This window comes from Crocodylus siamensis, chromosome 3 (genome assembly GCF_052110815.1).
Source record: "Crocodylus siamensis isolate JL-2025a chromosome 3, ASM5211081v1, whole genome shotgun sequence".
In the NCBI taxonomy this organism is placed as follows: domain Eukaryota; kingdom Metazoa; phylum Chordata; order Crocodylia; family Crocodylidae; genus Crocodylus; species Crocodylus siamensis.
In genome coordinates this window covers 136508044-136530834 of record NC_143397.1, presented here as the reverse complement: position 1 = coordinate 136530834, position 22791 = coordinate 136508044, and the positions used below count along the sequence as shown (strand labels likewise).

Genomic DNA, 22791 nt, shown 5'->3' with positions numbered 1-22791 from the left:
GTGAAATGGTCACTAAGGGCTGCTTTCAAGGAGCCGGTGCCATGGGGCTGCTGCTCCTTGTGTAGCAAGCCTGTCCCCTCAGTGGCAGCTATGGCTTGAGTGCAGAGACCATGGGCAGGTAAGAGACTCTGTCCCCTCTGCCCCGTTCCTCCCACTCTCCCTTCCCCCTACCTCCGGGTGCTGAAGGAGCTTGAGTGCCTGTGTATGAGGGTATAGCATTTTAGTTCAACATCTCTCCATTGTTTTGAACATAAAGCATTGCAGTGCATAAATGCTAAATATTATTGCAATGGTTTGTGCAAGTATCTACAGAATCAGGACCTTAATATTGTTTTAATACACTGTTTTGATTATATAGCAAGCATAATCATGCTTAATGGAATTGGCATGCATATAATAAATCTACCCTAATATAAAAAGAGACCTCCTCTGGATTATGATTCTCAGCCAGCCAAATCTGAAAGAGGACTGCCAGAATCATAATTGCTTCTTCCCTTCTGCACAAGCTGACAAATCTTGATGTGGCTAAGCACCGCTCTTGTGTTCTTGCTCATCTTTGATGTACAGTGGTTTGTGTGCTCTTCTTCAAACAGAGGATTCTTGAAAGATGCTACTGTAAATGAGTTTCTTGACCCAGGGAGAGACTGACTGCTGTTATTCATCAATTATTTTTATGTTGGAAGATGTGCTCATGTCTATCATTCTCTTAGGGTAACTAATTACATAGAAAAACTGTGCTTAATGTTCAAAGGCAGCCAGTATGCTCTAGTGTGAGGACTTTCTCCCAAGCAGTCATGGGTTTAACAGTAACATCTGTATCCCTGGGGTTAGAAGTTTGCAAGCTGCCTCTTTTCTCAGTTTCTAAAAATTCATAGCAACTGACATAGATTCAGAGATGGGTCTAAAACCAGGAGAGGATAAGAAGTCGAACAACCCATCACTTCTGCTACTGTCTGCAGAATTCCTCAGAGAACGGCGCAATCTGGGTGTCTAAACATGGATGTCTCACTTAGGAGTTGAACCTTTCTGAGATTGCTAGTCGTGACACCAGCCCAAGCAAAGTAGATCAGAGTTATAGCTTAGGACCTAATTCAAGACAAAAGCTTAACTTTGAGGGTGCCCACTGATGTTAATAGGGCTGTTCAACAATTTAAAAATGGGTCTATGCTAAAGAACCTTCCTGAATAGCATCCTAAACCCATTCTTTGGAGTTGAGAGTGTGTTGGTTAACTTCTTACATGGACATGTAAGAAGTTATTGGCAGAAAGGAGAACATGTTACTCCTCCTCCATATTTCTAATATGGGTTTAATCTATTCTTGAGGACTTTTTTTTTTTTTTTTAGAAATTTCCCATAATTTTTTTTCCAATAGCTCAATGATGCTGACAGTTCACGTGTTAACAAACCCTAGTGAGTGGTGTTCCCTAGTGAGCCAATTAGACTTGCTCTGAGCAAATCTAAACTGTTGGCACCAAATTTAGATTATAAATGATAAAGACCCTGGCTGAGGTAACTGTAAAAAACCAAAATATACTGTCAGAGTATTGATTTTATTACATGATGGGGACTTAATCTTAATGCATTTTCATACAGGCTATGTGATACGTGCTTAGACGATGGTTAATATGGTACTGCAGCTCCATTTAAAAACTACATGCAAAATCCAGTCCTTCCCTGGGATTTCTGGTCTCGCTGCATGCTCAGTTCTGTGGTACAGTCTACACCAACGTTGCCACTGCCTGCATGCTGCGGGTGCTTTCAGGGCTTCTGTTGGCTTTGTGGTGGCCTCTCTCTCTGTAGCTGCTCTCTGGGCTGTACTGAGGCTGTGTCTGGTGCCTCCGGAAGTTCCTCACGGTCCGAATGGTGCGAGCGCAGATGACAGAGCTTGGGAAGTACAAACAGGCAGCCACAATACCAAAGACAGCAACAGCTGCATCGCCCCCCTGCACCTCGCAGTTCATTGATGTGTATCCCCGGCGTGCATACAACCTCTCCCTCCTCTTGCATACATCTGTTGTGTTCACCTGGATGACAAAATACAGGTAGAGGCCAACGGCTGAGATGTATGCCATACCAGCCAGAATATCAAAGGCACATTCTGCCACGAGCAGTGGCATGGAGAGACGATGAATTTGCTTTGCCCCAACGACGAGGAACAGGAGTGTAAGTGCAGCCATTGTCAGGCTGAAGGCAATGCCCCCGTACACACAAGGGGCTCTCATCTGGCTGAACTGCATGTCCAGGTCTCTCACCTCCTTCAGTTCATATCCTTCAAATGGGCTGTAAGCGGTATCCAGGCTGAAGGAGCCCATTCCCAAGCCGCCGATGGAGGTGTAGCCTGAAATGGCTGTCTGGGCAGCTGCAACACAAATCAGCATCAGAATGCTGACTGTAATTTCAACAAATTTCAAAATACCTAAAGGAGAAATAAATATTGATTTTAATATACTTTTGGCAAAAATAACACGTGAATGCAAGGGTGCGTGCACACGCACACGCACGCACGTGCACACGCGCGCACACACACACACACACACACCCAAGTTCCTTTCATGGCTTATTGAGCTGCTTTGTTTAGCTGTGGTTATAGAAAAACCTTGCTTTGTAAATGAAGCATTTACTTCAGAGGGAGAGTTTTATAGCTGGAGCAAGATGTTTTTTTCAGTAATTTGACAAAGTGCTGGATAAGTGGATCAACCAAGAAAAATCCATAAAGATTTTACAACACACTTGGGCTACAGCAAAGGCAAGTGAATAGTGGTCGTATTTTGTCCTTCAGCTCCTTGATGTAACGCTGAATGGGAACTGTCCATCCTGAACCAAATTCTAATGAGATTTTTATAATTGCATTTAAGAAGTTGAGCAGTTGGCCTGTGTTCAAATTACATTCGGGAAGGTGCACATTTAACTTATGTGCACTCCAACTTTATCTCCTTTACAGGAAAATAAATCTTATGAAGCAATTGCTGTAGCTACTGTAAAATGTGTCTTGTATGGTGTGGGGATGGGAAATTTAAACCACCCTAATGCTTTTTGGACATCTCTGATATCCACCCCCTTACTTGGAGAAGGCTAGGCTGAAACTCTAGGACTAAGGGTTTCTGAGCTGGCCATTTTCCTTGCCTGCTGGCTGTAAGCAAGACCACAGAGGTGGATCCTACTGCTCATTCTTGTGTCTGTGATGAAACAAAAGCTTAGATTGCATTGATTATTAGCCACCAGGGGTCAGACTAAGATTAGTAAATGTTTTCCTGCAGTTCAATCAGTGGTTCTCAGTCTTCTTAGGTACAAGACACCCACAGATAGATTCGAAGCACTCCTTGTCAGGCTCCAGGCACTCCTCAGAAAATGCCAAATCTTAGTTTTGGATCATTTTTTAACTACAGAATAATAGCAGAGCAATTCTACTGCAAAGAACTCAGAAAGACCACAATAAGGCAGAATGTTTTTAATGCTATGATATCATATTGGAAATCTCTGGGTTTATCTTGTGAATCATGTTTGTACATTTAACTGTGCTAACTTTGCATGTCACACTGTGGCACCTTTAAAAGGATCTCAAGGCACTCCCGGGTGGCTGAGAATCACGGGGCTATATATTTGACTGTAGCTGAGCTGAATTTCAGGAGGTAAAAATCCCTAGCATAACAAATATGCTATGCTGCTTAAGTCCTGAAGGTAATTACTGAGTCCCTATAGCTCCCACCACCTCCTTGTAATAATAAGTGTGAATGCAGTCTTAGTGTTAGAAACTTGCCAATATGCTCCTACATTTCTAGGCTGTTAAAAGTGGGACAGGCACTGGGCAGCTTTCAATAGTCCACTTTGTTTTTCAAGGAAAAACAGTGAATTAGCACAAGGAACCAGACCTCTTCATCTATTACACTGGCACATGCTACAGGGATGAGAGATTCAGCAGCCTTCATTAAGAATGCTCAGATACTCCCTCTTGTGTTTTGCCCAGGAAGGAGTGACTCCCTGGGTACTGATATCTTCTTAGGTGGAAGGAACTTTGTACTGCAGATCTGAACCTGCAGTTCTGCGGTGCCCCTCTATTCACAAAGGGCCTGATTCTGCTACTCTGCGTGCAGCGGGACCCCTCCCAGAATGAAGGTCTAATTAGCATTGAGTACTAGCAGGATGGGGTCTTAAACAAGCAGGAAAAAAAAAAAAGTTAGAGGTGCAATCATTCCTACAGCAGCGAGGAGTTGCTTTATAGCCTGTTGTTTCCAGAGAGACGGGGCAGTCAGGTTAGACGGGTTTATGTGCATCTGTAAAGTTCCCCCACTGAACTGCCAGTACTTTACTGGCTGAGAACTTAGGTCCTACCTGAAGTCCAGTGTGTTGTGCTTAATATTCACATAACACCTAGAGCAGTGGTTCTCAACATTTTTTGTACCAGGGCCCATTTGTAAACAATGACCTGCCCTGACCCACTGCCCCCCCACCTCCTGGCTCCAGCCCTCCAATGTATGGGACAAGGGGTGGGTGTGTGGGGCCCCAACCAGCCCCTTGTAGGCTGGAATTCTACCAGCTTGCAAAGGAAAAGCCACCATTTCCCACATTTTTCTTTTTTAAGGGAAAATCCATTTATAAAGTTTGTTCACAACCCTTTCACATATATACTTTTATATATACATTCATATATTCTTGTGACCCACTTTTGGGTTGCAACCCATGGGTTGGGAAACACTGATGTAGAGGATTCACCCGTTGAGTTACTTGCCACATATACAAATTGATTGTAAAATGTGCATCTGAGGTTCTCCTGTCAAAGGAAAACTTCCATGTTCAGCTTTGCGTTTCACCCAGAGCAAGTCAAGCAACTGTAAATTACTGTGGTACTGGGAACAGCTGGCAAGCTTTGTACAAGCATGAACTGCTAAGGCAAACCCCAGGGGGTTGTGTAGTCGTCAGGGTGAAGAGAAGGAAACCTAAAGTCTTCTGAATGTTCAGGTGTTGCACGTTTTGGGCTACATCCAAACTCTGCGCACAACTGTGTCAGCAGGGTTTCATTCCCTCCCTACTTGCTCTGTTACTGCCCCATAGAAAAACTCCCTCCTGCCACCTTCCTGTACCAACATACAGCTCTGTTCACATAAGGTATCTTTTGCAAAGGCTTCCCACAGCTTTTACACTGGCTCCTATGTTGTGCCCAGCCACTTGTTTTCACTTTTGTATTTGTTACACACACTCTGGCTTAGGTTTGATCATATTGGAGAATCGCCATCTGTTGCTGCACTGTCTACACTAGCGCCCGCTGTTGCTCATACCGGTAGAGGTGTACCAGTTTTAGTGCTCATGGGAAACATTTGCATAAAAATTCCTTAATATGAATAGGGTTGATCTATATTTGTTTAAATCGGGTGCCCATTTTTCTGTACCAGATCAAACAATGAGGGGGGACCCATGTTTGGATACTGTAGTGGAGAAACGAGCAAGAACTATATTGGTGTAAATGCAGCTTTTAAGTGCTTCCAAATTAAGGCAAAAGAGTTTGCACTTTGTCTAGACTTACGACTGTCTGGCATGTATTTGGGATGTGTCAACTAACACCTGATAGGATAGTGTTCACCGTACTATGTATGATGCACACTGAGGTGGGGAAGTTATAGCTCTTAACATTTCACCTTTGCGTGTGTTTGTGCCTACGTACACTGCCTTGTCTGCTTTCAGAAGACATTGTCTACCATGTTTGAACAGCATACATCTAAATCCTAGCACAGACCAAGCCTCCATGGCTAGACAGGAGTGGAAAATGGATGATATTGCTTATAAAGTGAAGGAGTTGTTGTTTCCACTCATGGATAGCTCTGCTTGCCTGCTTATAACTTCTCTGTTGAAACCAGAATCCACACACAGAACAATTCTTGCCTCAATGCTTTATTCAGAAAGCATAATTATAAATGCTAGCGTTAGGCAATATTGAATGCAGGCAGATGGTGGCACTTGCTCTAGCTTGTGGGTAGAATTTGTTTTACATATGGATAAAGGGAAGCCTGCCATCAGGAGGCATAAATGATCTCAACTGCTTGGGTTTAATTTTAAAATTAAACTCGACATGTTGAAATTGGCTTTAGGAGAACAAGAAGGAATTGATCAGCTCTGCCCTGAACTATTGCTGCAGCTTTGAGGTAAGTTAGATTCATGTGTAGGCTTATCAGCCCATAAAAGAGTTTCAGCAGTTTGTTCCCACTGTGATTTTTTTGATCAGTGAGAGTAGTTTAAGTAAGGAACAATGGCTCATTGTTATGGTCTGGTGTGGAATGTGAAATGAGGTCTGGGAGTTTTAAAGGAAAACTCTATTGTGTGGGGTTTGGGTTTTTTTTTCCCTTTCTTCAAAATGTGGCAGAGTGATCTGAAATAATGGTATTGACTCCTTTGAAAATTCAGGCAGTTAAATTCCATCATGAAGTGAAATACTGCTGCACAACCTACACCTACATCAAGCAGGTATCTAGGTATAGGCCATACTTCTGGATGCCTTTCCAGTTTTGACTAATAATCCCTTTGCACTTCCTCAACCCAGCCCCATACTCTTCCCTGATCCACTTGTCAGGCACCTAATTTGGCCACCAAAGAAACCCTCTATCTCCTCAAGCCATCTCTCCTTGTACAGCTCCAGCTAACCTGGCTTTCTCCTCAGGTGGGAGAAGCAGCAGTGTCTGTCCCTGGCAAGTATTTCTCCCCCTCTGTCAGCATACCATCAGCTTTCCTCTCCCTGTCTGACCCAGCAGATGATGGGCCATGGGTGTAGGAGGTGGGGTGGTATATGTGTACAGTACAAGCAGCTAGAGGTGAGAACAGCCAGTACTGTTAATGTGATCTGTTTGGGTGATGCACGTGATAGACAGGATCTTTCAGGAGTCTCATGTCACCTTTCCCATAAACGAGAACTGTAGAGGGTAAGGGTTCAAACATTGCACTTGTTCCAATTCTCTTGGGACTGTTGACATTTTCAGTACCTTTTTTTTTTCCTGCCACAAGTGCTTGATGCTCTACTGTGGGACCCAGGAACTTTTCATGCTCTTCCTCAGGGACTGCACCCTATAGTTTGGGAAATGCTGATCAAGAACAGCATCCTTTAAACAATTCCCATAGACAATGACTGCTCCAAGATCTGCACTTTCAACACACTGTCAAACACAACTTCTTCTAATCGGGAAATCTGTCCGTGCCTGACCTCCCCCACCAATTATTTCTTCTCCCTTATTTTAAGAATTGGGTTTGTCAAGGTATTTGCAAGATGTTTTTAGCTGTAGTTTTGTTGTTTGTAATGCTGTATGTAGAGCTTAACAAGTTTCTTGTACTAAGAGCCCAGGGATATTAGGCACCAAGCTGCCATTTAAATTCTGCCATTGGGCTCCTTTGAATATCCAAGGCTTAGTGAATAACATGTCAGTCCTTGGCCCACTTAACTCCTGTCCGTGTAGAACATTAACCCATTAGGGATAGTGTAGCAGTAACCAGAGAAACCTGAGCTTCACTAGTGGTGAGGAAGAACAGGAGTGTGATTTGTAACACTATATATTAGGAAGGATGACCACTGCTTTCTTTACAAATTGAATGCCTATGGTACTACTTTCTGGCATGGTAGGAGTCATGCCTTAACCAGCACTAAGGTGTAAGGATTTTCTCTTTGATTCTACCCCACATTTTAAGAAACTGGGGAAAAAAGTTTCAAAATGGTTGAAACTGGTTTAAGATAAACCTGTTTGAATGTAGTATCAGACTTAACTGATTTAGGTCAAACCAGGTTATGAAGCTTTTGTCCAAGACCCCTTCCTGGTTCAAGTTAAATCAGAGTCCCCCAGCATCCAAGCATGCTTTGCAGCCCTGGGTTGGGCTGTGCTGTCTACTCCAGAGAGCGGAGCTGGCCACGCTCTTCTGCTCTCTAGCTGGAGCAATAAGGGCTGGCTAACTGGCCCCCCCTAGGCAAACCTGAGTTGGGGTCTGGGGCTGGGGGGGGGGGGGTAAACTCCCCTTTCTCCGAGTATAGTGCTACCCTCCCCTGTTTACTTATTGCTGGCTGTGACTGTGGGCTACAAATCCCAGAGGCACCTGGAAGCAGGAAAAGAAGTGATAAGCAACCTTGCAGAGTCCTGCTACTGGGATTCTGGACTGCAAATCCCATAGACCTTGCAGGCAGCAGGAAGAGGAAGTGAACACACAGCCAGAGATCTGTGCTCTAACATCCCCTGGCTTCAGGCCTGAGCCACCGGAGGCATGTTACTTGATTTCCTGAATCAAAAGTGAATGTCAGTTCATGTGCTTATTGGTTCAGTCTTTGCCACTTAGACCAAGCTGCAAAGACTGAATCAGTTCAGCCTTGGGCTTTTTGACTGTTTGTACTTGGCCCATATGTACAAGGTTACATGCATCAGGCAGCTAAAGCATGCATTAAGGTAGCAAAAAAGTGAGCTGATGCCAGTGAATTACTGCAGTCTTCCTTGCACAAACCAATGACCTTCTGTGGAAGTTAATACCAAAAAAAAATCACCTTACTTTAGTGATGCAGGATCATAACAATACAAGTATAAAAATCACTAGGTATTTGAACGTGCCCTTACTGTTGCCGGTCCTTCATCAGTCACGGAGTTCAGTTTTCTCTTGTTATTGTTACAGTCCCTAATGGGGTAATGTTTAAGTCAGATAACAAAAGTGTTATGTACTGGCAGCAAATTGAATTTAAATATCACTTTAACACCTAACTCTCTTGAGTACCTTTTAAAATATCAGCATTACTGTAAGAAAAATAGAATTCAAATGCATTCAAATGTTATGACCACATCCCAATGGCCCAAAATATGGAAAATATCAATTCAGGACAGCTCATCTTTCTTCACTGTTATCTTGCTGTTCTTCTTAGAAAAATCATTCCTTCCTGCTAGTATTTCCCCTAATACTACTTATGAAAACACATTCCACTTTTGGACATCTTCCTTATTTGCTCCTCCTGCTGCTGTAGTAAGACATAACTTCCTGAAGTATGCATGGTGCTGGATTTTTGAGGAGCAAATCTCCCAACCTTGGAAACATGGGTAGCACTTGGCATTTGTACCATGACCTTGTGTTCTACACTTCAGGTACTGAGATCTGCACTGGATATACTGACAGTCCTTTCTATAAGATAGAAAATAATGCCTGTTTAGTTCTGCAAACTTCCTTGTAAGAGTCATTTTTAAACGAGAATATCCTGGAGCTGAGGTGGTTTCTCTTGCTGGCCTTCTGCAGGGTTTTCAACAACCACTCCCCTTTACATGAACTAGACTTGAACTACTCTTAGTAACTGGAAAGTACTTTGGTATTTACTGCTTTTGCATTAAGACATTCACTAGCCATAGCTCGGTTAAGTGAGTCTGTGTAGTGAAAAAATTCATAGTTTCTAGGGTCAGAGGGGACCTGAGTAGATCATCGAGTCCGACCCCCTGCCATGGCAGGAAAGAGTACTGGGGTCAAATGACTCCAGCAAGGTGTACATCTAACCTCCTCTTAAAGACCCCCAAGGTAGGAGCCAGCACCGCTTCTCTTGGAAGTTGGTTCCAGATCCTAGCCACCCTGACCGTGAAGTAGCGCCTCCTGATATCTAGCCTAAATCTACCCTCTGCCAGCTTGTGACCGTTATTCCTGGTCACTCCTGGTAGTGCTCGGAGGAACAGGGACTTCCCTAGTGCCTGCTGATCCCCCCTGACTAGTTTGTAACAGGCTGCTAGATCCCCCCTCAGTCTTCTCTTGTGGAGGCTGAACAGGTTCAAGTCCTGTAGCCTCTTCTCGTAGGGCCTGCCCTGCTGCCCCCTGATTATGCAAGTGGCCCTCCTCTGGACCCTCTCCATGCTGTCCACATCCCTCTTGAAGCGTGGTGCCCAGAACTGCACGCAGTACTCCAGCTGCGGCCTGACCAGTGCCGCATAGAGGGGGAGGATCACCTCCTTGGACCTGCTCGAGATGCATCTGTGGATGCATGGCAAGGTGTGGTTGGCCTTCCTGACTGCATCCCCACACTGCCGGCCCATGTTCATCTTTGCATCAATGATGACTCCAAGATCCTTTTCCACCTCTGTGCTGACAAGAAGGGAGTTCCCCAACCTGTAGGTATGGTGCCAGTTGTTCCTCCCCAGGTGTATCACTTTGCACTTGTCGGTGTTGAATCCCATCCCATTCTCATCTGCCCACCCTTGTAACCTGTCTAGGTCCGATTGCAGCCTATTCCTCCCTTCTAGCATGCCCACATCCCCCCACACCTTAGTGTCATTAGCAAATTTGATTAACTATGTACATCCTTGGGATAGAAACACCATCACTGCAGCCGACTATGCTGCAGTAACTATATATAACAATTCTCTTCTGAGGAAATGCAGCTAAATTTAATATACAAACAAGCTCATATGAGGAACAGTATTAGTCTGTTATGTTGGTTATCTTCAAGGGCCATTGGACTGAAAAGGGAACAGTTCTTTCCTTTAACAGAGTTAAGGAATTTGCTTGAAGTGTGGGGAATACAAATCCAACTTGGCAACTAAAAACAAGATCATCTTAAATCAAAATAAATGTGGATTTTTACCTGAACCTTGTCTGTCATATATAGTGGGGAGCAAAAAGTCCAAAGATGGTTGTTGTGATGCCAGGTTACAACTGAGTTGCAAGCCCAAAAGATACTTCCTTGCACAAAGTGGATCTCACAGCTGTCAGCAAGATCACCAATTCTGGAGTCCCTGTTTTAGTGTGTATTATGTACAGCAGTGGTTCCCAACTGTTTTTGGTCTCCAGGTACCCACCCTCCTCCCCCACCTCACTGGATTTGAGGCCCCTCCATAACTTTTGTGAATTGAGTGGCATCCAATTTCAAAAATTAACTTATATTACAGTATTTATCCCCTTAGCTAAGGGCTGAGCAGTAGGGGTAGGGGATCAACCAGGCAGGGACAAGCCCGAGCCTGTACTTATCTGTTTATCTCCTCACACCTCAAGACACCTTTCAAAGGATGGGTGCCCCAACCCCTGGTTGAGAATCATTTACATAGTGACATCATGGACTGGTGTCTACCTACAACTTAATATCAGCTTTCCTATTGCTTTCAGCTGCAGTTTCACTCATCTCTCAAAATCAAGACAATACTATCAGCACAACCCCATGAGGTAGATGATTAGTACTGACAGTCTACTTTAAGCATATATTGAAGTGCCATCAATTGCTAGTTCACCATGCCTGCCAAACAGCACAGCATAAACTGCTCTTAAAGCTTGTACATTTGTCATATGTAATAAATATAGTCATTTTATGATACCAAATGCTTTGGTCATTTGTGTTGTATGGCAAATAAATAAAAATGCCCCATAAATTCAGAACAAATAAACTAACTGCTGCTCCACTGTGAAATGTCATGTATTACCAAGCAGTTTTAATGTATCCACTTAGATAATGATGTGTACTTGTCTAAATTGTAACATTCCCCCAATCTCAAAACAATTAGAGAATTAAAAATCTGTCAAGATAATTAGCTCTCCAGTCATGTTGTATCTCAGACTTGACTGGTAGGAGGCTGGGTAAAACACTATAGAGACTTATAGTGTGTTATTCTCATGGTGATCATGTGTCAAAAAATTTACAGCAACTTTAAGCAGAGAATTAGAGATTTCAGAATGGCAAAATGAGAACAGTCTGACTGTTAACTAAAAAAAAAAAAAGTAGCTTTTATTAGATACTAGGCATTAGCTCACAAATGTGTAGCCCATTGTCCCCAAAACTAGAAGGAACTGGCACTTGCTATCTGGGTGAGTTTGAACAGTTTCTCAAATGTCCTTTATTTCATTCCCAAAGTTACCTATGGTCCATGCATTAAATGATCCCTTGGTGGTATTGAACACCATCTATATATGACAAATAAATTATAGAAGGTTATTTACTTCAAAGGAGTGAATATTTTGCTGTATAAATGTGTGTTTCTCATCCTGAGATAGTTTTGAAAATAGTTGTAGTACTCAACACCCTTTCTTCTAAGGGCAATCACCACGGAAAGCAATTTATGACACAGTGGCACAAGAGAATTATGTGTACTTAAAAGAAATAAATAGTGATTAATATGAATGCTCAGGTGGTTTTCCCCTCCCCCCACCCTTTGCTGTTTTTGCCACTAACCATAGAATCATAGGAAAATAGGGTTGGAAGGTCATATCATTCAAACCCCTTCTCAAAGGAAGGCCATCCCCAACTATGCAGAAGTACTTTCCAACATGCGTAGTTATGGCTAGAGATTTGGACCATATTTCTAAGAACAAGAACTTATGGATCCTTACACTTCAATGAGTGCTGGTTTATTAATACATAAACACATCCTGGAAGGTGGAGAAGGAAATCACTACTATTTTCTAGTTTTATTTCCTACTGAAACAGAATGTAATGATTTCCATTCTCTGCTTTCAGTTTTTGCCCTTTAGTAAATTTACTTGTTGCTTTGACAAGATGAGATCTTTTTGAAAAGAGAGACAGAAGGCAGAGTAGGATTGTATCCCTGGGCACATGTGCCGGAGTCTGTTTTGATGCATGCTAGTCAGCACATGTCAGGGTAGACTAGATTAATCAAGTCTGCTGGAACATGTTAATTCATGTGCTCCAGTAGCCTCCTTGTCACGTCTATTCAGTGTCCCCATGCTTAAAAATGGCAGCAGGGGCACTTGAATTAAAGCTCATCGAACAAGCTTTAGTTCAAGCACCCCCACTGCCATTCTGAAGTGTGGGATGCTGAGTACAAGTGATGTTGCAAGCACTTTAATTAAAGTGTCTTTCATAGCTGCTCTAATTATAACACTGGCCCCTCCATTCCAGAGCACATTTATAGATGCCCTTAGAAACTAACTGGCGAGACATATGCCTAAGGATTTGGTAAGAAGTATCATCACTTAGAACCTACCATACAATACAGTCGAGAAATACAATAGTACTAGCCCATCAAGAATGACTGGGCGGGTGGGAAGCTTGCTAACTTTAACCAACCCCCCCACCCCCGCACTACCACTGCCACCACTGCCCAGGAGGTGGGAGCAGGGAGGGGGAAGCTTGCTTGCCCATCCCCTTGGCCACCCTTCACTGGCACCCCATACCGCTGCTGCCTCCAAGGGGTGGGGGGAGCAAGGCCAGCAGTGCTGGCCTTGCCCCCCCCCCCTCCATCCCCTCTGTCCCCGCCATCATGGTGGTGCTCTGCTGTATTGCCACTGCTGCCTCCTGTCCGTAACGCTCTTGGAGCACTCTACTTGGTTGTTTCAGTAACCAGAGTGCTCTAAGAGCATATGGACAGACAGACAAATAGACTAAGCCCTTTATTATATTAGAATTCATCACATCTCCCCAAGCTGTATTTCTGGCACTGAGGAATAGGAGTTTCATAATACTTCTTTCCTCCAACTTTCTTATTTGTGCCAAGGTTTCTTTCTAAATGTCAAATAAGCAGAGAATTTCAATGAAAGTTACAGGATAAGTAGCTATGATGACTAGTAAAGCAGAATTACTGACTGGAATTAAAGTAATGTACGACTAAAAGGTGAAGACTCCATTTACTTTTATTGTATAAACCGAATTAAAGAAATATTACCATATAACTCATTGCTTCATCTTTTACACCAATAAAAACACTGAAACAGAACTAAAGAAGTTGGAAATTTTGATAGGAAACCCAATCATCTCCAGCCTATTTAAATCTGGGAACTTGTACTTTATCTTGTCTGAGGTTGTTCAGTCCAAGGTGTGGTGTGGCCCAGTCTCCACATATCTGACCTTTCTGGTTCTTCCACCTACCTACAATGTGACTGCCGTGTCATTTAACACAAACAAAAAAAACAATCTCTTATTACCATCCCTCTCCCCTCCCCACCTTTCCACCATAAAACCCTGACTCAACATCATCAAACATGAATTGCAAGGCTTTTTACATTGTCACAAAAAGAGACATGCAGGAAGTTCATGCTATTAACTGTGAAAATAAAGTTAAAATTAATCTATCAATCGCTCTTTAATGGTTGGTGCCATGGAGGGTGTGAAGGAGGATGGGGTACTCTAGTCTTATACTCTCCCTCCTAAAACATTTACTATTTGCCACAGTTGGAGCCAGGATACTGAGCTACATGGGTTGTTGGTTTGACACAGTAGGACACTTCTAATTTACCAACAGACATGGGCGACTGGTGCCTCCTAATACTGGGGGGGCACCAGCAGCCGACTGCCGACTGGGGAGGATTGCCACTAGCAGCAAACCCAGAAGTGCCACTGGTGTTTCTCTTGGGGCATGGCCAATCTCAGGTGGTGCACACGTACCTGTGTGCACCCACTACCTGTCGCCAATGGCAACAGACCAAGAATTTTACTACCAAATATGTGCTAAAATAGTTTTTCACCTGTTTCTCTAATTTCAAAAGGCTGTGTTATACGTTACCTAAAAACAGTTATTGTAGGAAGCAGTTAGAATAAGTTATAATAAGTCAAATCCTGTCTCAGGGAATTTTGGGTTTTTTTCCCTTTTCCTGTACCATTGTGGCTAAGGACAGAAGTTACACATAAACCAGTTTAAGTGATCAGAAACTGGTTTAAACCTGTAACAGAACAAGAGTTCAGTGCATATAAATCAGTTTCAAAATGGCCAAAACTAGTTTAAGATGGATCTGGTGGAATGTAGCATCAGACTTAACTGATTGAGGTCAAACTGGTTTTTGGAACTTCTGTCCCAGATCCCTTCCTGGTTTAAGTTAAATCAGAGTCCCCCAGCATCCCAGTATGCTTTTCAGCCCTCGGCTGGACTGGGCAGGGCTGCGCTGTGCTGTCTCCTCCAGAGAGCAGGGCTGGCCCTGCTCCTCTCCTCCCTAGCTGGAGCACTATCACTGCTCTGGCTGGCTGACTTCAGTAGTAGTTGACTGCAGCCAGGGTCTGCCTGGCAGGGGCACGGAAGTGTTTGCCAGGGTTCCCCCTGCCCAATGCCCCTTCCTCACCACTCACTGCTTAAGCAGGAGTTCCCCCTCCCCTCTCCCATGGCAGGGACCCCAGCAGCACGGACCCCAGCAGCACAGACCCCAGGCAGCATCTGGCTATGTCCCCCCCACACCGTCCCAGCTCCCCCATGCTAGCTAATGCTGAAAGGTGTCTGTGTGTGCATCTCCAATTGCCTTGAAAATGCCTGCACCCTGCAGGTAAGAAGACCTTGAACTAATGAGAGATGCTTTTGTTTTCTTGATGGGCTGATGAGCTTTGTGTTCTGATAAGCTCCCAGTTGGCTGCTGGCTTGCTTCAAAGCCATCAGAGGCATCTCCTACCCTGAAACCCTTGTATCAAATGAAGTTTCACTATGCAGTGATTAATGCTGGTGATTGCTTCTATGCATCAATTACTCAGCCTGGTTGGAGTGTAGCTTCCCGATCCTACAACCTGTTAGTGTGCAACAGGGGACAGAGTGGTGTGAGAAATGACCTGGTTTGCAATGAATGGGACCTGTTAATGCTGTCATTTTGAGATTTAGGCAAATATGAAGCACTAGCTAGTTGGATAATAAGAAGATAGCAACAGATCTACCTGGAACAAAAAAGTTCAAACTGTCACACTGCCCTCATCAACTCTTTGGGAAGTTGCTGTGCACACCCCAAAGAACAAAACAGCAGAGGCAGTTTCTGAGAGGCTTTGGCAACACTCACTTCCTGTCCACAGCCGTAGACAGCATGAAGAAGCAGGGAAATGCTCATCCAGGGTCATCAGCAGAAGCATGCACTCCACACAAGCAGCTTCTCCTGCTCCCTCCTACCCCCCCCGCTTTGCCTCAGGGTGCTAGCCAGCACCCAAGGTCTGGCAACACTCCCTGCCCCTTGAGTGGTAAGTGAGGAAAAGCCAGGCAAGGGCTGTTTCCACCTCCCTCTGGGGCACTGTACAGGTCAGGTCTGGGGTTTAAACCCCTTGCTAATCATAGCGGCTTGGTAGGGCCGGGCCTGCCCAAGCCCCCCTCTCAGCTCAGCAGTATAGAAGGGAAGGGAGGGCTGCTTTAGCACCCCCTGGGGTTCTAGCCTGAGCCACCGTTCATCAAAAGTGAATGTCTATCCACTTGCAAATCAGTTTAATTTACACAGGTTAGACTAACCTCCAAAGATTGAATCAATTCAGGCTTGGGCTTTTTCACAGGCAACTGCTGCTGCCTTAGTTGGCTGCTGCCGATGTGGCGGGGGGTCCCCCACAGCCAATCCCACTGACGGGGGGAGGAGTCCCCTCGTGGCCAATCTCGCTGCCTGGAGGGACCCCCACAGCTGATCCCACAAAGGCCAATCACTGCAGCTTCTTCAGGGAGTGGCTGAGGCTGCTTCTGGGAGTGGCTGCAGTGATCGGCCAGCACTTACAGCGGGGGCACTGGCACTCCCGCCTGCCCCCCCGCCCATCGCCTAAGTGGTAAGCATGGCCAGTCAGGGGGTGCACTGGCGCTCTCAGGGAATGAACGTGCACCCCTGTGCTCCCCCTACGTGTTGCCACTGGGCTTTTGAATGCCTGTACATAGCCTATAGGATTCTTCAGTACTAGCAGTTTGAAGTTGTCATTTAAAAAAAAAATTAAAAAAGAGAGAAATCAGTCTTGATGTTACAGCTGCCTCAGATCCCCTCTGGCCAAAAGTTTTGCATTTAATTTCCTCTGTCCCCTGACCCCAAAATTGTTCCTTTACTTCTGTGAGGTAGAAGGCACTGCAAAAAGATGTACCTACCTATTCAGAGAGTACACAATTATCAACAGCTTACTGTAAAATCCAGAAAGCATAACAGAGTACTGAGACGCTTAGAGATGCTTCCTGTTACAGTGATCTTGACTATTAACTTTAATGACAGCAGATTTTTAAAAAATTAGGTATAACTTTCTTTGAAGTGAATGTCATCCCTAAGATGTAAAGAACTGATTTTTCCTTTTGGAGGATATTTTAAAGTTTTTTTTCTTTGTTTTTTTTAATTTAGTTTTGTTTATTTTCACTTTAAACTATCCAGCATACTCCTATATGTTGTCATCAAATATTGATCCTTTATGATAAATGGTATCAGTAGCTCATACTACTAAATATTTTTCTCCTCTGCACCAAATCTATGGGTTTATTGATATATTTTTTTTTAATAACATTGGTACTGATTAGTAATGAATTTCTATGGCAGTAATCCCCTGGTGCTAGCAATAGCTATTCTTAATAGCGGAGTTGAAAATGGATGCCTGCAAGCTTATTGGAAAAACAGTTTTAAGAGTAATAACTGTTGCCATGCAATCTGTCCGTTTCAGTATAAATATGATCCATTGTAGGTTTACATGATTGGTTATAATTTGTTATACTTCCATTTGATTATTACACTTGACAGTTTAATAAAAGCACTATGAAAAACAGGCCTATTGACACAGATATAATGTTTTGATACCTCTACAGTTTTAATGAGGTTGGTAAGGCCTGGTGTGGTTTCTATAAATAATACAACATCAATATGGCACAGTTCAATATTGTAAGCAAATAGTATAGTAGCAAGTAGTGTACTACAACCAATATTGTGATCAAATCTCTGCAGTAAAAATAAAATTTGAAATCATAAGCTTTCAGTTTAAGAGATATTTGTACAGTCTTTCTGACATCTTGGGAGAAGATAATAGAGAAAATAGCTTGCAAGGATCAAGGGGAAGGTGTTGTACAGGAAAATTACTACCCCTGCAAACATCAATAAATCTCAGTAGGAGGCATCAACAGCTGAAAATACAAAGCACAATGGAAAAAAAAAAAAAGATTCTGGCTTCCCATATGCAAGCAGAGGATAAGGAAAGGAAAAGTTCCATCCAAGATGAAGAAGCAGAAGGCAGGGCTAAAGAATGTCACTAAGAGCATCCTGTTGGGTCCTTTTAGCTGGTCAACCCCACCAACCTACCACAGCGTGTGTAGAGCAGTGATTCTCTACTGGGATGTCACGCTATATTAGCATTGTTAGGTGTGCAAACATCTACATGTGAGTCATAAAATAAGCCTAGAGATTTCAAGTAGAAATCCATAGCGTCAAAAACATTCTGACTTGTTGAGGTCTCAGTTCTTTGTAACAGAAGAATGGTCTATTATTTTTCTGTAGTCAAGAAATGAATGAAAGCTAAGAATGGGCGTTTTCTGATGGGTGCCTTGAGCCTAAGAGGGTTGAGAACCATTGGTGTAGAGATTAGACTTATCCTAGCTGGCTAAACAGGACAGAAGTCAAAGAAGGGAGTACAGTGAGAGCAGAAAGTGGTATAAAGCCAATGAATTTAAGTTCCTTTCTCAGGTGTTGCTCAGGAAAGGAAATGTCATAGAGAAGGTATTGTGGCACCCTTGACAGAACTGAGTTTATTTCAGAATTGGGGAGAAAGGTACAACAGAGCAATCATAATTCTCTGGGTCTTGACATGTTGCAATCGTGGCATTAGTTCATGAGATAAGGACCTAAGGTGAGTCTCATTTGTTAGATTACCTTTAAGTTTAGTCACGTAAGTGAATACGTGTAGATTGAGTCAATTGAATAGAAGTTCTAGTTTTTAACATGACTATGCATAAAAAAAAAAAACAACCCCCACCCATGTCATAATTCTGCCTTGTTCCTTAGAATGGCCTGCATATATTTATATTGATTTATTTTGCGTGTGTGCATGTATGTGTAGTCATTCACCAAGATGTATTCATGTATTCATGACCCAAGAGTTGTAAAGGGGTTGTCATCTATTTGGAAACATGATTTCAAATATTTGTTTAAGCCAATTGGTGGTATGTTACAGGCCAAGAATAGAACACAAAAAGCCAAGTTTGTAGATTTGTAAAAAAAAAAAAAAAAAAAAAAGACACTTCAAGGATTTTTTTTCATGCTTGTATTACACGGTAGCATACCCATAACTGATTTTATATTAAACTTTCTCTGTTTTTTTTGGTTTGTAAAACTTGCTCTAGGACTGCAGGGAATAAGGAATCTAGAAAACAATTCTAGGAAACTCTGCTGAAGCTTGGCAGTTGCCAAAATTATGATGGAAAAATAGTATAGATCATAAGACCAGTTTCATAACGGCTCATGCACTTCTTTCACCTTTTGGTTTCTTTACAGAGAGCTAAAAACAAGTCTTAAGATTCAAAATAGTAAAAAAGGAAACGCAAGTTAGTTTTCTATACTAATTTTTTTTTCTGATTTCCTGTTTTTTCTGGAATGGCTCAGCAACCTTCTTTGGGGAAATATATTCCAGTTATGGCACTGAAGGTGGTTATGCCATACAGATGTACCAATAACCAGTAATTTATTGAATGTCTTGGCTGTTTTTGTCTTAAATATTAGTAGTGAAAAGCAAACTAACCAGATCATCAGCCCAAGCAGCTGGTGAAATGGGAACATAAAAAATGACTCTACACCTTATTTTTAAAGCTTCAGTGTGTTGGGTTTTAACGCTTCTAAGCTAAAACTAAAATAATTCAATATAATTGAAAAAAGAATTGCTGGTACATTTTTATCATGGGGAAAATTCTTGTAACAGTGTAGAAAAATCAGTGCATTTTTTTTAAATGCTAATTCCAATGCTTTATAAATTAAAGCAGAGGTTCCCAACTGCCGTACTGCAGCTGCAAAGGACTGGCTGCTGGTCCACAGGAGGGTTGGCTACCGGACTGGAAGTCCAGAAGTGACTGGCATACTGCAGACCGGCAGCCAACTCTTTTTCATACTGAGTATAAAAAAGGGTCGCCTTCTGCTCCACAGTATGCTTGTTGCTTCTGGACTGTAGTTTTCCCGGTCTGTGGTCACTTCTGGGCCGCGGTTTGCCGGTCTGCAATCTTAAAAGGTTGGGAACTCCTGACCTAAAGAATATGGTTTCATTTGCCATTCAGACTTATTTTCTAGCATACACCACACACCTTTTTCCTAAAAACCAGCTTCTAGAACACAGAGTGTGTATTTTAAGTGAGGAAATACAGTTATAGTGGTTTCTGCCGCTTAGGTTTCTGTGGAGTGCAAGTGAAAGCAACTCTGCAGATGATCTGAACAGAAGAGTCAGCAGAGTTGGCTCCCTGGCTCCTGCTACTCAGCTACTATGAAGAGAGAACTTTTTTTTCTTTATTCCGCTTTTCAAAAACAAGGTGCATATCTTATTCCAGGCCATGTTGTAGATGTGAAAGTACGGTATGTAGTTACAATACATTTCATAACAGAAAGAAGTTCAAGATCATTTTAACAATATTTATTACCTATGTAAGGGCCTTGTTAGACCTTATCCCATAAATGGAACAAATGTTAATCAGCTTAGAGCTGTTTGGCTTAGTACAGCAGTTGCATGGGATGGCAAAAAATATGCTCTGACTGCCCCTCACCTGCACGGCTGTGATTTGCCACTAGAGGCTTGGTGGGCAGGGTCAGGACTAGGAGCTAGGGGAAGGATATTCTTACTGCTCCTGCCAGGCACAGCAAATGCTGCAGAGAGCCAGTCCAAGCAGGGAGGTGGAGAGGCAGGGCACCTCCTCCCCACTCCTGCTCATACCAACTCTGCTCCCAGCTCAGCTCTGGGAGCAGAGCCAGTCAGTCCAAGTGGGAGGGGACAGGGTGAGGGACACCACCTCCCCACCACCACTCACTGGCTCGGCTCTCCACTGGTTTTTTATGTGACACTAATGCAAAGTAAAATAGGCTACTAAGCATTAAAGCGCATGTGTAGACATATCCAATGTTTACTATTCTGTTATGATATACAAAAAATGTCCCTACATATGTCTATCAAATCTTTTGACTACTATTACATATCTGAAATGAGGGCTTTGTTTGCCTTTCTTTGCTAGGGAACTCTGGCAGCCCCTCTGGAGCATCTAACTAGCAACCCCATACCTGATGGTGAGAGAATTTTTATTGCAACACTCACCACTACTGAGGAGGTGAGGACACTGAGTGATGCTGGCAAAGGATATAGTTTTTAAACAAGCTTTCAGTTGTGAAGAGCATACAGGGCTATTTCAAATAGATGTTTTTTGCTTTGTAGTTAACCTTTTAATAGGATAATTTATGGAGTATCTACAGATAATTTTCTTTCACCATTAACATTCATTCCTCTGCTTGTTGAAATCTCTCTCTACAGACAGGAGATAAGAGAGTTTCTCCAAGATAATTACAGAAGAAACCTCCTCCAAGAATTTCTGCTTAGAGCTGCCTCATTTTAATTCATGCTCCTAAAATAGTACTACCTCTAAGAATATTTAAATTTGAAGCTAGCTTGTTAAGGCAAGGGTAGATTATGCTACAAGTTCATAAATGGTATGTGGAACCTAGCAGAAAGTAACATAGAGGTTTAGAAACAGATTTAAGCACTAAAAGGTGAAAATGTAGGTGCTTTTGTAAATCTCATAAACACCTGACTTGCCTTGGAAAGTCAATGGGACTGTCTAATTTAAGTGCGTCTTTGAATCTCCCTAGATTCCTATTTGTCTCTTTAGGTACCAAAATACTCCTGTAAATCTGATCTTTAGATATTTGAGACCAATAACTGAGTTGCAGCTTTGCCACTTAAAAAGTAATCTTCCCACTCTCTTTTGTCTCTGTTTGCTTTGCTTATGAATTGGGATGTATGATTGGAAAAGTGCAAAGAAGAAAGCAGATGGCAAGCAAAAAAAGTTACAATACCTCTTGTTGAGCATATGTTTGCACATTTCTCTGAAAAGGTCTGTTTGGGAGGATAAAAGTGAGGAGGAGAGCTGACGTAGCCATGAGTTGATACTGCGTTTTTTTTATAAGGATCTGAACAAAGTCTGGAAGGTCTGGAGTTCTGGGTGCTGTGAGTCTCTTTTGCTGACCTGCAATGGAGTAGGAAGAAAGGGGAGAAGGTAGAATCCAATATGCATTTGGCCAAGTGCTGCAAAAATGTTAGCAAATGTTCTTATTGCTGAAATCCACTCATCTGCATCAGTGGTGATTGTCATCTCTGTTGTTTGCAACAAGGATGATCACAGAAAGTCAGTAGCTCACACACATTAGCATAAATAAACATTTATAAAGGTATTTTCACTGGTACTGTTCTCACAGCTATTTTGAAAAACTTTGATTATTCATGTAATAGGTTCACTGAGCTATTACTAATGCTCTCAGAAAGGAATCTGCAAAAGAAATGAGGGCATTGGGGGAAATCCCATTTACAAATATCAAGTAGCAACTGTATGTCATTAAAAACAAATGTTCATTAATTACCAGCCCATGGACAAACTAAAGGCCAACATTTGTTTGCAACGTTGCACACAAGAAACAAATATGTAAGTACAACCCATTTATGGTTATGTACTACGTTTAATCCATGTTTACAGTTTTCTGCATCCTGCAAAGTTTCCTTAAAAGAAAGAAGAAAAAGCATGATACTTAAAACCATTTACAACAATGCAGGATGCAAAACGATTAGAGGAGATAACATTGTATATACTCATATTCTCCTGTTTAACTGTTTTACAATATATGGTGAGATTTTAGTTTTCTTCCCGTTGCCCTGGAACTTTCCACCACAAGGGGGAAAATTCCCCTGTGCAGGAAAGACAGCTTTCCTCAAGGCAGGAGTAAGACCACAGTATGAACTCCCACTGGAACCAAATATGATCACAAGCTCTTCCACTTTCTGTTCCCAGTGCAAAGCATGTTTCTTTGATCTGCCTTCTCTCAAAGACTTTGCGTGCCTAAAAGCTGTATCAAACTACAAAGTTCTTCCCCAGGTAAGAGTGAAAAAGAATCACATATTACATGTTGTGCTGCTTTTACCTAGTAGTGGAAAGCAGGGATGAGGAGGAGGTATAAGAA

At 42.6% G+C, this 22791-nt stretch overlaps 1 protein-coding gene across 3 annotated transcripts in view; it reads right to left on the bottom strand.

The window, feature by feature from the left end:
* Positions 1 to 1531: 1531 nt before the first annotated feature.
* The window catches only part of LOC149868877 (MARVEL domain-containing protein 3-like), a 30532-nt gene continuing 9272 nt past the window's right edge, over positions 1532 to 22791 (bottom strand). For all 3 annotated transcript variants that reach the window (XM_090039301.1, XM_090039302.1, XM_090039303.1), the window contains 2 exons: positions 21637 to 21806; positions 1532 to 2416 (listed from right to left, as the gene is read on the bottom strand). In XM_090039301.1, the coding sequence (XP_089895427.1) occupies positions 1719 to 2416; positions 21637 to 21806 (868 nt within the window). In that variant the 3' untranslated portion in view covers positions 1532 to 1718. The remainder of the gene's footprint in view (positions 2417 to 21636; positions 21807 to 22791) is intronic.